The following is a 15,783-nucleotide window of genomic DNA, read 5'->3' on the forward strand; positions in this document are numbered from 1 at the left end:
AAGGTTGTTGTTAATGCTGTGGTTATTTTAACAGTTTCCTTCGTACATTCGGTTTAACAACATTGTTAAAACACTTTTATCATTCAATGGAACTGTGCGTATGGTTTAGACATTTTTGCGCCGTCCATGCAATAAATGCGCAGCCTTCGACTGCTCAGGTAATGTCGTTGTCGGTATGACCAAGAGCCATTTAAAAACTACAGAAAAGCAAAACTACTTCACTTTAGCATTACTGGCCACGAGTAGTAAGGAGAGATCACACATCAGCTGCTCAAAAAATGTGTCCGTGAGACAAACGGAGCGCGAGCGCAATCCTGTGACAGTCACAGGCGGTAAATAGTGGAGCGCGTGAAGGAGAGATGTGAGGGCACGAACACTGTTCAAGGTCTCCATTCATTCGTGCTTGTAGTAATTTAATGTGTATATATTTTGAAAGCATTGAATCGCTATAGAAATCACGATTCATTTGATTCTTAGCATTTTAAATCGATTACTGTCCAAAATCGGCGATTCACGATTCAAAAATCCATGTTTCAAGATCGATGCATTGCATCGTCAGGGTTTGTAGTCGATGCATCGAGAAAACAAGTGAATCGTTACACCTCTACACAGGAACCATCTAAATCAGAAACTGTGCGTTACCCATGGTTGTTACTACCAAACTACATTTAAGTCATTAAAGGGGGGGTACAATGCTGTTTCATGCATTCAAGTCATGATTCAGAACTGCAGACGGTAAGTTCAAATTTCTGTTTTGTTGGCATTCGGCGCCCAAGTGCTCGTCACTCTTTAGCTCCTCCCACGGCGGAAACAATAGTATTTTTGTCCTTCTAATGCCAACAAATCATTATAATTATGCTGATTTGTAGTATAATGCACAGTATAAATGCACCTTTCTACAAGGGCAAAGAACTGTTTCAGTCCATCAGGATGATGACTGCTCCCTGCTGTGGGATCCTGATGAGTGAGCAGAGTACCAGGTGTAGTGAACAACTATGCTGTGTAGTTTAATATGATGAGCACTGATGGTTAGTGCAATGGGCAATGGTATGTTTCCAGGACTCTGCCCATGTTGCAGCTTTTCTCTGATAGCTCACAGCTCAAAAACTATAACACACTGGAACAAGTACTCCTTAAATGGCCTGCACTGCCAAAAAAATAAAAAATAGTACAAAAACTCATAACTTAAAGTCCTTCTTGGTATATTGGTCTCAAACTGCTGCCTTTTGAAAGCAAAGAGACAGAATTCAGGATGGCAGTGTACCATAACATCAGCTGATTTTGAGGGCTGTCTGAATAGTTAATAGAGATGCATCATTCTTGGATCATATCGGCATCGATACAAACATTTTTTGTCAGATCAGATATGGATGACACAGGAACCATCTAAATCAGAAACTGTGCGTTACCCATGGTTGTTACTACCAAACTACAACAAAGGATAGGTATTTAATTTATCAAATTTAAGATCACAAAAATGGTGAGATGAACAGTAAAAACCTTGTCTGAGATGTCCCAGTTTTTTTTTTTTACAGTTGCCTCTTATGCACTTATTTCATTAAAAAGACAGTAAAACAATGAATTATGAAATATTAAACAGCATTTATTTGAAACAGAATTACCAATTTAACAATGTAAAATTCTTTACTGTCAGTTTTGATCAATTTAATACATCCTTGATGTATAAGTTGATTAAAAAAAATGTTGTGGTTCCTGCTACTTTGTGTTAGATTTATGCACTGGATGTTTTTTCTTGTATTTACTTGAAATTTGAATAGAATTATTGTAACAATGTAAAAGTCTTTACTGTCACTTTTGATCAAATTAATGCATCCTTGCTGAATAAGATTAATTATAAGATTAATTCTTTCAAAAAATTAAATGATTCCAAATTTATGAACAGTACCACAGAATATGTATTTGTTTTTCTGTCTTCTGCCCATTTTATAATGACGTCATGTATATTTTGCAAGTTACAACAATTCAGGTATCAGAATTAGATTGGAAAAAAGTGGTATTGGTGCACCTCTAATAGGTACTCAGTTTACCACCTAAAACAAATTGTGGTGAGTATTTATAATACATTTTGGAAAGGGAGCTTTCAAAAAACAAAGGCCTTAATCTGTGGACCAAAATAAATAACTTCGAGATTGAGCTCCTTTCTTCGACAAAAGAAGCCGTAACATAATAAGCTCACATTCAGGAGATAAAGAGCCTCCTGTGCTCAGAAAAAGGGCTGAATCAAAGACCTGCCACTGCCCTTCCTCACACTAGGGCAGGATATGTACTGATTGCCCTGGACAGAGAATCACGTGTGAAGGCAGAACCCCAGGGGCTGTAGCAGTTCATTAAAATGCACTGTAAAAATCTTTGATATTTACACCGTTAATACATTCAGGCAGGAGAGGAGGGGCATCTCCTCCGATAGAGGTACATTTGGCACAATCAGTTAATGTTGAGACTCGTTCCTCAATGTTATGGCGACGGTGCCCAATGTTGGAATGTTCTATGGAAATAAGCACAAGTCGATCATCTATCAAACTGTCAGATTATAAAATAAAGCATCATTTTAATATTTTACTATCAGGTTCTTAACATGCAAGCTGTTCTCTGGTGAAAAGAGTAAAATCATCCACTGAGCTGCTCTGCTCCACAGAGTCTTAACCTAAACCACAATACAAAGTCTTGTGCTTGTTTTGTGAATCATAACATTCAAATATTGATGCAAATCATATGTTAAACTTGATAACAGACAAGAAAATACAGTTATTGCTTGTTTAATAGTGCATGAAGTGCTAACATGCCATAAGCACTATATTCAACATTTCTGGCATCGCTATCAAATCTGAAGTGTTGCAGCAAAAGAAATTATATTTTAATATAATTATAAATTGTGAGTTTGCATTCTGAATTGAATGGACTGTGTACACAATAGAATCTCATCACAAAACACATGCTGTATTTGCTTTAAGCTTTAGCATGCAAAGACATTCATTTTGACCATTAATGTACAAATGGCTCTTGTGAGACAGTTCTTTTAGTAAATCAGTCAAAAATAATTGATCTCACAACTCCATCAAAGTGGTTTCTTAATTAATGCACTAACTGACTGGATATGTGTGTAGAAAAATGTATATGTGTGTAGATTATATACACACACTCACAAAAGGACTTTGGTGTAATAATGTAAAAATTATTTGACTACATTAATAAAAAAACATGATACAAATGTAAAAAAAATTAAACATAATAAATAAGAGAAATACACACACACATACAACCACAAATGAAGCATGAATAACTATGCTTGCTGTGCTATATCTGAATCTATTTAACATCACTGTCTGTGCTTTGCTCTGGTCCAGCTCTTCCTCGAGGTCGAGATGGCATTGTGCCTGAAGGAGTTCTGGCTTGGTTCTGCTCAGCAGTTGTTAACTCATCTTGAGCTGCGTGTGATTAACAATTTGCTTAAACAGACCCCCACCCCTGACATACCAATTTCAGGAGGCAGACCTTCACTTCCTCATCTCCCTGGAGGAGTCAACCATTCTAAATCATTAGCTTGCAGTGGCCTGGTGTCTGATTCACACACACACACACACACACACACACACAATTAGCATTAAGATTGTGTCAGTGTATGCAGCCTTAAGCAGGTGGGTGTCTGGCGTGCTCAAAGGAGGAGGCTGTCAAAATGTATTCCACCTTGATCAGTACCGTATGGGACAGCTTCCCTCCTGCGCTGCCCCCCTACCTACACAAACCTTAGGGGCCTGGGCGCTGCTCCACGTGCACTGCACATGTTCCATCATTTAGAGGAGGTCTGAGTTTTCAGGAGGTGGCCAAGATCACACACAGACTCTTGTCTGTACTCATGCCATGATGGGATGGCTGAGAGCTTCAACAAGCTATGATGCTAGTGGCATTTATCTACTTTCTCAAGTCCAATTTCCTGGGTCTGAAAGGAAAGCATGTTTTTATGAGCTCCTAGTAGGAGAGTACTCTTTGTTATAGCCTGTGTTTGAGGTCTGAGGCATCTACACACAGTTCTTTTATGACAATTCCAATTCCCTGTAGGCTATGGCACACCCAACACCCATGTGTAAATAAACTGTGTTTGCAAATGGGGTGGGTGTTCTGAATGCAGCCACATTTATGACACGTTAATAGTAGAATTTAGCATGTCAAATTATATACAAAGCTTTATTTCAAATTCTGGCAGATTTGTTAAAGGGGACATCAGATGCCCATTTTCTACAAGTTGGTATGATTCTTTAGGGTCTTCATGAAATGTCTGGAACATACTTAGGTTAAAATTCCTCAATAGTTGTACCGTTTCGGTGCATGTCTCTTTAAATGATAATGAGCTACTGCTCACCCCACCCCTTCCATGGGGCGTGTCAATAAAAGACATGGGAATTGCTGCCTCGGACTCCGTATATGGCTCGGAAGTGGTCTTCTTCAAATAGCTAGCTATCTACGTAGATACCGGCTGCAAGCTGAAACAGCTCATTGGATGACAGTTTCAGACTCCAACAGCCCATAACAAACTGGCTGCGTGTTTTCTTTTCAGATTTTCTGAGCTGGCAGACACACCAGAAACCTAAGCAAATGCAAATGCAAAAAAAAAAAAAGCTAAAAATAAGTGAACATTTCTTCCACTGTGCCCTTTTGTTAATGAAAAATAGGGAAAGAAAACAAAAAAACAAAAAAAGTACAGAGTGTGAATTTGAATTTAGTAAAGTGAAAATTCAACAATTTAACACGGTAGGAGAAAAATTTCCCACGGTATTGGGAAATTAAATGCTCTTCTACCCTGGCAGAGAAAAAAATCTTACATTTATTAAATATAATAAATTTAAAAACTAAATAGACATTTCTATCCACCTTATTCTTTAATGCGGAAGTAAGCCGTTTTCAGTGAATTTGCGAGATTTCCGGTTCATTAGCCGCTGTAGGGAAACAAGTTAACGAGAAGAATAACAAAGTGCAGTAAACGGTAAAACTGTATGCACTACAAACTAGAACAAGAAGAATAACAACGTGCAGTAAACGGTAAAACTGTTTGCACTATAAACCAGTGTGTTCATTATTAAGATAATAGGCCTACATTAAAATAATATGGTAAGACACACCAATTTTCAATATCGAGTAGCAAAACAAACTGTTTTGTACAGCTAAAAATAGCTGGACGCAGATGAGACCGGAAGCTAGACCCATAGAATTTACAAATGGCCGCGCCCATTTTTACGGCAAGAAAAAGGTGTTTGTACAGCTAAAAATAGCTGGACGCGGATGACACTGGAAGCCAGACCCATAACATTTACAAATGGCCCACTCTTATGGGAAAAATAAAGTGGATAGGTGGCATTTCAAAAACTACCTGTTAGTATTAAAGGATTATAAACCAATGAAAATGTCTTCATTTTAATTCTTCTTAAATTCAAATAGCAATTCTGCATCCACTTCAACTACCCCAATTCAAATTAAACTCAAATTCAGTAATTTAATTGGATTTAAAAGTTCTTAATTTAATTCTAAATGGCACACAATCCTGATCACTATAGTTTGAGCAACATTTACTCTACATGTGAGGTATATCTAACCGATAAAATTATGAATTAAAATAATAAATAAAATAAAATATTTCACTGGCCATTCATCCAAGGTGTTTCCCTGCCTATAGCCAAAGACACTAGAATGTCCCCGCAACACAGAACAAGTGGTTTGCAAAATGGATGGAATTATGGAAAATACAACTTATGTTTAAAAGCCTTTGTTATTTATACTGGCAGTTTTATTTAATTTAACTCAAATTACACATGCCACATTATTTTGAGAACTTATTACTTTTTAAAGCATTTTAATGTTAGGTACTGCATAAGGTTTTAAAACACAGCTTTGCCTAGGTTTGGACAAAATACACGGCATAAGCTCTCCCCACCCACTGGATTAGTCAAGCTACATTTGACCTATGGTGACCTTTATGGTAATTACAGACTAATTGAGGAAACACGTGTCTAAGGCTTCCTGTGACCCCTATTAACATTAGATTGACTAAAGGCATTGCCTGCCATTTTGGTTCAACAAACCGGGCAGTCCAACAGTTATTCTCAAAGAGTTACCAGTTCTAGCAGAGTCGCATTCTCTTGCACTCAGTGTGCTCAATGTAAACAATGTTATGAAAAGTACCGAAACTGAAGCATGTTGCTTACCCCTTTACCCATGAGGCCATTGTTCTGTGGAAGGCCAATAAACTGGAAGGCAGCCTCTTGTATAAAGTAGGGGTTGAGGATCCGAATCTCCGAGGGTTGCCGGGGCACAGAGTACGCTACAGACTTCCAGAAGCCCTCTGTTCCTTGCTAAATAATAATAATAATAAAAAAAAAAAATTTAAAAAAACAGAGAGAGGCATTATGATATAGGCAAATGAGTCTGCACATCCAAGTTCGCATAATGAAAAATGTATGGAACATTTTTATATCATCTTACAGCAGATGTGAAGAAATCATCTCTTCCATAATCATGAGTTCAGACCCAATACCTATAATGTGCCATCACTGCATACTGATGGCGGTAGTGTAGACGGCTTTCATTAAAAGTGAAGCAGGCCGTCCAGGTTGGACAAGCCCAAAGGAAGTGGACAAATGAAATCCTGACCTCCATGAACGTTCGGGGAGCAGTGGCCCCCAGCTTCTCCCATAACAATTACTCAGGAGACCTGCAGAGTGCCATAGCTCAGCAATTATTCAATCTGCGATCTGGCACTGAGATCATCAGGTATTAGCGTCTTGACTAGACGAGCTCTGCGAAGCCACGGCAGCACTGCTGGCAAACAGCCAGCCGGGTCATCGGACTTAATGGGAGTCACCTGTTCAAATAAGCAGACTCTGCCTTTGATATAACCCAACAATAGGAGCAGCTACTGAGCTAGGCAAATGGCTTTGAAGCAGTTTTGGAGGGCCCCGCGCCCACAACAAGCCATGGCAAGAAAACATCATCTCTTCTGTCAACAGTAGGTTTTTGCTGAACAGAAGCAGAAATTCTGTAGAATGCTGCAACCACAAGCAGGTGTAAACAGGGGAAAAACCTGACAACAACAATAAAAATCACAGATTCGGGCGCACATCTACCCAACCACCGAGACACCGTATCCAGCATAGTGTGTAGTATATACTGGATACATCTCGCAAAACTGAAGTATGCCTTTTTCCAGAACGTAACAGGATTTAAAACAGAGTGCGGGTAAACACATGGGAAATGTGCTGGCATCCAGCACCAGTAGTGTTTGGTATAAGAGTGATAGGTTGTTTAAAGGGTTAGTTCATCCAAAAATGAAAATTAGCTCATGAATTACTCACCCTCAAGGCATTTACTCACCCTCATGCGCAATGCCGACCTCATACGTCATCAGCCCGGAACTGCTTCCATGTACAACTGTTGGCACAAGCTAGATTAAAGTGATTTTGGACTGATGAACTTCAACACCCGCCGAGTGCCATTAAACAGCTTGGAAGAATTTTAGAAAAGAAAATTAGAACAATTTTTAATATAACTCCGATTGGATTTGTCTGAAAGAAGAAAGTCATATACACCTAGGATGCCTTGAGGGTGAGTAATTCATGGGCTAATTTTCATTTTTGGGTGAACTAACCCTTTAAATAAGAAATAAAACAGGAAGTCCCTGATAGATTCTGTTAAAATCACGTAGCACAAGTGAGGATGTCTCCTTAAGCTCTGACATTCCATCCAGTGCATTGGGCATCTCACAGAGAGGGTAAGAATATTTCCCTCTCTAAGGACAGGTTTAATACTGTACAGGAGGTGCTCTTGTGACTTACATAACAGAGTTGCTATGGAAAAAAAAAAAAGAGAACATTCCTGGCTAGACTGTAAATAATGACAGTAAGTTTCAATCTTTCATCGAAATCATTGAGTGTCTACAGAAGCTTAGGTTCAGCTTATACTCCAAATCCTTTCAAACAACACTGAATATTGTATTGATTTGTTTGTCTATTCATTCACTATTCATGTATTCATTAGATATTAAGCACTAAAGGCTGCCAGCACTAATAGTCTCGCACAGGCGTGTTGAAGACAGTGACTTTTATAAGCAGTTATTAAATGCCCCAATCAAACACTCTTGTGTTCAGTGGGACAATAAAACACTAAACACAGTTTATAACTGCTGCTGTCAAAGCTAAATTTCAAATAAATCTTCTTCTAAATACATTTAAAAAGATTGTCACATTTCACATAGTTATAGAAATAATAAGAAATGCATAAAAAGAAAAATAGAAAAAATGCTTCCTTTAAAGCAACTAAATATACAAGTACAGTTATTTATATTTCCATGCTCACATATATCTGTACAGTTGGAAACAGTACTGGAAAATGTCAACTGAAAATACAAAGAGCACAGTGAGATATCAAGACATCTGAACAAGCCCAACCCAAGAGTCAGCCTGGTGACAGACTAGTTAAACAGGTTAAAGGGGTCATATGATGCGATTTCAAGTTTTCCTTTCTCTTTGGAGTGTTACAAGCTGTTCGTGAATAGATAAGATCCCTAAAGTTGCAAAGACTAAAGTCTCAAACCCAAAGAGATATTCTTTATAAAAGTTAAGACTCGCCCAAGCCTTCTAAAAATGCCTCGTTTAAACACACCCCCACATGTCTACGTCACTGTGTGGGAAGATTTGCATAACCCCACCCAAATGTTCACACAAAGGCATAACTTTGATTCTCGCTGTAGCATTGTTGCCGCCGCCACCATGTCGTGGAGACGCTGTGTGTTTCGTTATGAAAGTGAAACTACTTTGTTTGGCCTTCCAAAAGAGGACACAACTAGAAATCAGTGGTCAAGTTGTATTTACAACACATTTCCAGAACAGTCCAACCCAAACATTTAGATGTGAGCAATGCATTTTACGGAGGACGAGGACTGTTTCCTGGGAGAGTATAGCCTACAATGCCGGTGTTCTGACAAATAGTTCTGACTCACAGCCTGTAAGTACGTTTTCATATTTAAAGGATTTGCCACTGAAGTAGCGCTTTTTGTTTGTCATTTCTCCAATCACAAATGCAGACATGGTTTTGTGTTTACGCAGCACGATGCAACGCAATGCGCGAAAAGACAGTATAAGTAATTATAATCAGTAATTATGTCCCCACTGGATGCAACAAATGCCTCGTTTATAATAGGTTTTATTGGTTTTGTCTTGTCGCACCGGGACACGGCATCACGGTATGGTAAGGGGCGTAACATTTCCGTCACACGCTTGAGGTATTCGGCCAATCAAAACGCACTGGATAGCTGGCCAATCAGAGCACACCTCGCTTTTCAGAACGATGAGCTTTGTAAAAATCGACGCATTTCAGAAAGGCGGGGCATAGAGGAGAAACAATAATGTACAGTGTGTGGAAAATAATGTTTTTTGAACCTTAAACCGCATAAACACATTTCATTACACCAAATACACAAAATAATGTTCTTTTTTAGCAACGTCATATGACCCCTTTAAATACAAAATAGTAGTACTTAATGAAGTGAATCTAAGACTGAACATTTCTATAAACCAGGTATAGCATTCCTGTAGCTCAAAATGTATGGCACTAGCAACACAGAGATCATGGGAAATATATAAATATACTGTACATGTATATACACACACACACAACCATTCAAAAGCTTGGGATAAGATTTTATTTTATTTTTTAAAAGAAATCAATACTTTTATTCAGCAAGGATGCATTAAATTAGTATGTGACAGTATTAGTGACATTTTGGGAGAAAAAATATAATTATGTCTTTTTTGGTATAATTCGTTAGACTTTTTTTTTTATTTATGAAACAGAGAAGTGACAAAAAAATGTCGGCGATACACACCAGGTCTTATCTCCAACAACACCACTGTTCATTTTAGGAAATTATTACTTATTGACGACTGTTTTCAGAGCACTGCACCAGCCTGATTCTGGTTTGCATTACAATCCCACCAAAGTTAGACAAGGTCATTCTAAACATAGCTTTATTGTTGACATCTTCTACATTGGTTCCGCCTGGTTTTACTCCAGACCTCTCATCAGCATTCCAGGGAATCACAGCCAGGAGTGCAGAGAAAGAAAAAGTGAGTGAGAGATACCCTGACTGATCACCTCTCTAAGCCCTCAAAACCACAAGTCGTCTGCAGTGCAGGAACTTTAACAACCGCCACACTTTTGTCAAACGGGACAGCCCCTGAAACAGATCCATCTAATAAAGCAGCAGGTGAGAGAGGCCTCTCAATTCCCGAATGCAGCTCCAGCACCCCCTTAACAAGCTTTCAGCATGGCTGCCAAGTATTAAATCACTCCATAAAAATCACAGGCCACATCGCCGGCCTCTCTCTCCATCAGTCGCTGGAAACGAGAGGTCAGGGTGAACGTTCAGCGGTGGCTGGGAAAACCTGCTTCTGACTACAGATGTGTGGTGGGAAGAATCTTCCCAGGAACAACTGGAGAGAGTTTTCTTTATTAACAAAAAATATTAGCGTTGACAAACCAGGAAAGCAGAGCCTGAATTAACATTTTAGAATTTTGACATGTAAAAATCAGCTGTCATATTTTTTTACTGGTATTTTTGACTAGAACGTTAAAATTGCAATGAAATTGATATAGCGGCAGATAATTTCTTCCATCTTGTTACATACATCTGAATAAAACTTATCAAAAATGAAAAAATTGTGGATGGAGGCAGATCCATATGCAAGCATGCAGTCGATTTCAAGAAAGGTGCAGGTTCAAGTTGCTTAAATGACTGGAGAAGGCTGGCATACATCACCAGAAAGTCGTCTGTCATTTCACCGGAAGACTAAGAATTACAAGGTCAAAACATTCTTGAACATATAAAAAATTAAACCTGTACAGACGAAACATTCACAATAAGATCGATAACAAAATACAGAAAAATACAAATGTAGATCTTGCCATTGGTTTCTAAAGAGCCATGAAAAATTATATACTGTATGTAGTCTTTTAAAGTAAAGTAAAGGAGAGTTAAACATTTTTCCTGATTGAACAGAAACTTGGAAAATACATTTAATGTTTGTCAAAACACAAAATTACATTTAGTGCTTGACAAATTTGCATTTAAGAGCTCAAGTTTCAGGGAGGAGTATGTAAAAGTTGATGTTATTTGCAGTGAAGTGTGAAACGCAGTGTGAAAGGTATTTGATTTGTTCTCCTTTGACATCAGTGTAAACACTTCTGATTTCTTCCATATGTTATGCAAACGTATGACTTAGATAGCAACACAAAGGCAACACATATAAAAGCCAAACTTCATTATAAAGAACCTCCAAGCCAAAAAGTTCATGCACAATGAGAGGATAAATCTGGCATCTTCAGGGTTCAGCTGACTAGATGGTAGATCAACAACCATGGAAAGTGTTATTTTAGTATTAAAATATTTATATTTACAAATTTAATTTCAGTTTAAGAGTTTAATTTAATTGATAAGTGCTTTTGCATTTTTATTAAACCTTTACATTTAAGTTAAGTTAAAATTAAGTTTGAGGTTTTCATCTAATACTCTATTTCTTCAGCATTATTTCAATTAACAAAAACATTTTTTTGTCATGAAATCATGTAGATCAGGTTGTACAGTATAGAAGATACACAACCTAGAAATTAGGTTTTCACCAATAAAACGGTCACAAAGGGAGATACCATGCAGAAAACCGGTCTATACACCTAGAAATATTCATATTGCTTTGATCAGGTTTATACCTGACATGGTCAGACTCAATGAGAAACTTCTGAACCAGTAGTTCCTTTTAAAAATGATGCGCAGGGAAATCCTATCTGGTCAGCGAGGGGCAACAGGTTGCCAATGGACCATTCCACAGGTGCTCATGAGGAGAAAAAAAATAGGGCTCCTTTGTAGTATTATGTGAAAAATGTAGCTGTTCTCCTCAAACTAATCACAACCTTTTCTCTCCGTCGCTCAAGATACTGCACACAAGTAGAGGAAAAAGGTTTCCTGTTTATCTTTAGGTTTATATTTAAAAGGTCAATAAACTTGGGAGGTACACTGTCAAAGTGAAATGATCTGTTTTTATGGTGTGTGCTCTAGCCGACAGAGCTGCAATCAAAGCCCGTCTTCTAGAGGCTCAGGCACGCTGTCGGACAGATGTTGTTTCTGCTGCTCTAGTTGCCATGCTCTGAATGCCTATAAACATATCAGGGCAGATGACAAAGTTTCAACTGCAGCTAGGCTGTGACATATCAACATGCAAATTTATACCACCACAGTCAGTGCTGAAGCCTGATAAGAAGTGTAAACCTGCACTGGCAAATAATTTCACCCTGGGCCCTATATGAATCATATGAACTTCAGTTTATATATAAAGCACTGAAGGTTTATGAGCGCCCCAGCAGAAATGTGCACATTCCGTTGGAGCACTCATCCAGAGCAGGTCAGGTTCATGAAATCTATATCCCATTGCTCTTGACCAGGTCAGGAATCCCATGATATCTCTCAAAATGGCTTGATGTAAACAAGATAGTGAAAAGTCAAATAGCCTGTGGATGGTTCATGGGTGGTCATCTGAGACCGAGACTACCTTAAGCATCAGTGTGGACTGCTTAAAGGGTTGACCTAGCACTTTTTTTAAACCTTTATATTACCTCGTATGTACAACAGATACACACAAGTGGCTGTTAGGCTGATTTGGAGGATGAAAGCCCAGCTGTTGGCATGTTCAGAAGCAAACATCCACATATCCTCTTGTCAACACTTGGCTTGCCTCCCAATCAGTGTTGGGAGTAAGGCATTACAAAAGTAATAATATTACAGTAGTATATTACTTTTTGCTGTAACGCAGTAATATAACGCATTACTAATAAAATTTGGGTAATATTATTATTCGTTACAATCTCAGTAACGCAAGTTACAACAACATATTTCAACTCAAAATTAAGTGGTGAATTTACCAACACCGCAAAACAGCACCAGAGAAAAAATTCTGCGGGTAAAATAGTTTGTCTATTTCCTGTTGCTGGAATTAGATGTTTGAGATGACTGCAGAGATGGATTCTACATTTGTGAGATGGACTCCTGTTATTTTCAGTTCATCGGAGAAAAGGAGAAGAATGCATAGTCAGGTGGAATATGTGCGACACCAAACTCTCAGCATGGAGAAATAGCAGGAGTAAAACCTGGAAACACCTGGACTGGTGCCACTAACACTAAGCTATCGGAGAGCTGTGGGGTCGGAGAAGAGCAAAAAAAAGGCGGCAGACGAGCGCAGACAAGCAACAAAAATTAAGTTTAACTAAAAATATCAAAATCTGTTTTTATTAAATCATAGTCTATATATAAAATGAATGAATATGCGAAATATTTGACTTAAATAGGCGAATTAACAGATTAACAAAACGAAAGGAAAAGACAGAGATATGATGCTATGAGGCTATTTATGTAGCGTATTGTGTTTATTGTTTATACATTATAACACTTTGCTTTATTTACCGGTGTTATTTATTAATGTAATAATGCGGTTTGTGCTTATCTGTGTTTAACCTAAACTACAACGTAACAGAGACGACACCTGCATCCAACTCTAAAAACAGACAGGTTTCTACAGAAAACTGACAAATAATGAAACGCTTCACAAAACCTGTTTCAGGCTTCAAAAAGAAGGTATCATTATTTTCTTGATTATTATTCATTATGCATCATTATTACCTTGATAATCTTCCCCTCTAGTGGGCTGTTAAATCAATGAATGAATCATTTAGAACAGTTTTGTGAAATGGATTAACTGATTCATTGCAAAAGAATGCAAAGAATGTCTCGTTCATGAATGAGTCATCACTATTTCTCTCATGAATGCCAGGTAGGGTGCATGCTAACATTTTGAGGTAATAGCAACAAATTTCTGTCCGTTTCTCACACAATGCTTTCCTATAGCTTCAGAAGACTGGGAATATAGTAAACAAATCTATTATTAGTAGTACTTCTGATACTCCCGTGTTGCTTTTTGTTATTTTTTGGTCCTCTTTCATTTCATTATATTGAACAGATCGACTGTTTTTGAATTTCCCAGGATGAGTAAATGACAAACTAAATTTTTGGGTGAAGTACACCTTTAAGATTTCGCAAATGTGCCATGAGTCACCTTTCCTGAAGTTTTCTTGAATAAATGAAGGCGCGTGCACACAACAGTGTGTACTCCAGGAGTTGCATTTTGGCATACAAATAAAGCCATGTACAGACAAAACCACAAAATATAACAGGCAACCATTATACAACAGGCAATTCTGTACAACACGCTAACACGTGGAAAGTACCTTCAATAAATGCCAACAGCAGGAGCCTGAAGGAGTGTCTGATAAGTGACACACGCTTGTAAGGCAAAAAAAATAAGGGATTAAGACATATGGGAGAACGAAGTGATGGGCAAATACATTCAGACAGAAGCCAGAGGATTACCTAGTCAATGGTATTCTGAATTAAAATAATTATCGTGGGAGCCATATGCTCCTCAGCGACCTCCAGGACTCGTTAATTCAGTATGCTCTTATCACACATGACGGTTGGTCCATTGCCTATTTTCAAATAAGACTCCTTCATATGTTTTTACATCAGTGACCTCTGAGGCGTTAAACCATTTTGAATGACTAAAGTAGGTGAAATCAAGAGAAACGTGAAATATTTCTGAAGAAGCCTGACGTTTTCACAAATCTGAATTGTGTTGAGTGGTTAGGGTGAAAGGAATGTTCCAGATTCAAACAAGCTCAACTCAATAACCACAGAAAATTGTCAACTTGTCGTAAAAAAAAATCAAGATTTCACATTTTGACTCCAGATTAGGAGGTAAAGAAATATTTAATTTAATTAAGAGCACTGCAGTGATGACATTTTTGTAGGCCAACCCGGAAGTTAGCATCACCCTGGTTTCCGCAACATAAAACCCAATAGGATTTTTACAATGGCTTTTAGATTATTGCAAAAAAAAAAAAAAAGCTGTGCGACCAACAAAAGTTTAGATTCTTACACGTTTCATTCATCATGATAATCTTCACAAATGAACACAACTTATGAATTTTGAAGTCTAAACACAATAGCCAGAAGTGAAAAGCTAAGTGTTGACTATAAACTACACCACTATACCGTCTCCAACGACTCTTTCAGTCTTTATTTAAAAAAACATTTCCCAGAAAGTCCGAGTTAGAATAATTGCCTAGACGGAGTAAGATTTTGAACAGTGAGGCCGTGAAAGTGAGTAGACGAGCTTACCTGTTTGGTATAATGAAATTGAATGTCCCCAAAAACCTTTTTAGTTTAGCAACTTGGTAGCAGACTTTTTTCAAAGTAAAAGCTTAAAGGGGTCATATGATGCGATTTAAATTTTTCCTTTCTCTTTGGAGTGTTACAAGCTCTTGGTGCATAAAGAAGATCTGTAAACATACATGTTTCAAAGACTAAAGTCTCAAATCCAAAGAGATATTCTTTATAAAAGTTAAGAGTCAACCACGCCTACCTAAAACGGCTCATTCTAACGCCCCCACATGTCTACATCACGATGTGGGAAGATTTGCATAACGCCGCCCAATTAAAGAATTTGCCACTGACGATTCAAACGCAAGATTTTTGGGCAGTGTAGAGTAGCACTTGTTGTTTGTCAATTTCTCCGATCACAAATGCAGACATGGTTTTATGTTTACGCGGCGCGATGCAACGTAACGCGTAAAAAGACAGTATAAGTCATTATAATCCATAATTATGTCCCCACTGGA

The 15,783-nt window shown here is 38.0% G+C and overlaps 1 protein-coding gene across 4 annotated transcripts in view; it reads right to left on the bottom strand.

Moving 5' to 3' along the window:
- Window positions 1-3,270: 3,270 nt before the first annotated feature.
- LOC107684930 (CMP-N-acetylneuraminate-beta-1,4-galactoside alpha-2,3-sialyltransferase-like) overlaps window positions 3,271-15,783 on the bottom strand; it is a 64,916-nt gene continuing 52,403 nt past the window's right edge. For all 4 annotated transcript variants that reach the window (XM_016481316.1, XM_016481315.1, XM_016481314.1 and 1 more), the window contains 2 exons: window positions 6,216-6,362; window positions 3,271-3,958 (listed from right to left, as the gene is read on the bottom strand). In XM_016481316.1, coding sequence (XP_016336802.1) covers window positions 3,917-3,958; window positions 6,216-6,362 — 189 coding nt within the window. In that variant the 3' untranslated portion in view covers window positions 3,271-3,916. The remainder of the gene's footprint in view (window positions 3,959-6,215; window positions 6,363-15,783) is intronic.

Source organism: Sinocyclocheilus anshuiensis, unplaced genomic scaffold (genome assembly GCF_001515605.1).
Source record: "Sinocyclocheilus anshuiensis isolate Anshui unplaced genomic scaffold, SAMN03320099.WGS_v1.1 scaffold673, whole genome shotgun sequence".
In the NCBI taxonomy this organism is placed as follows: Eukaryota; Metazoa; Chordata; class Actinopteri; order Cypriniformes; family Cyprinidae; genus Sinocyclocheilus; species Sinocyclocheilus anshuiensis.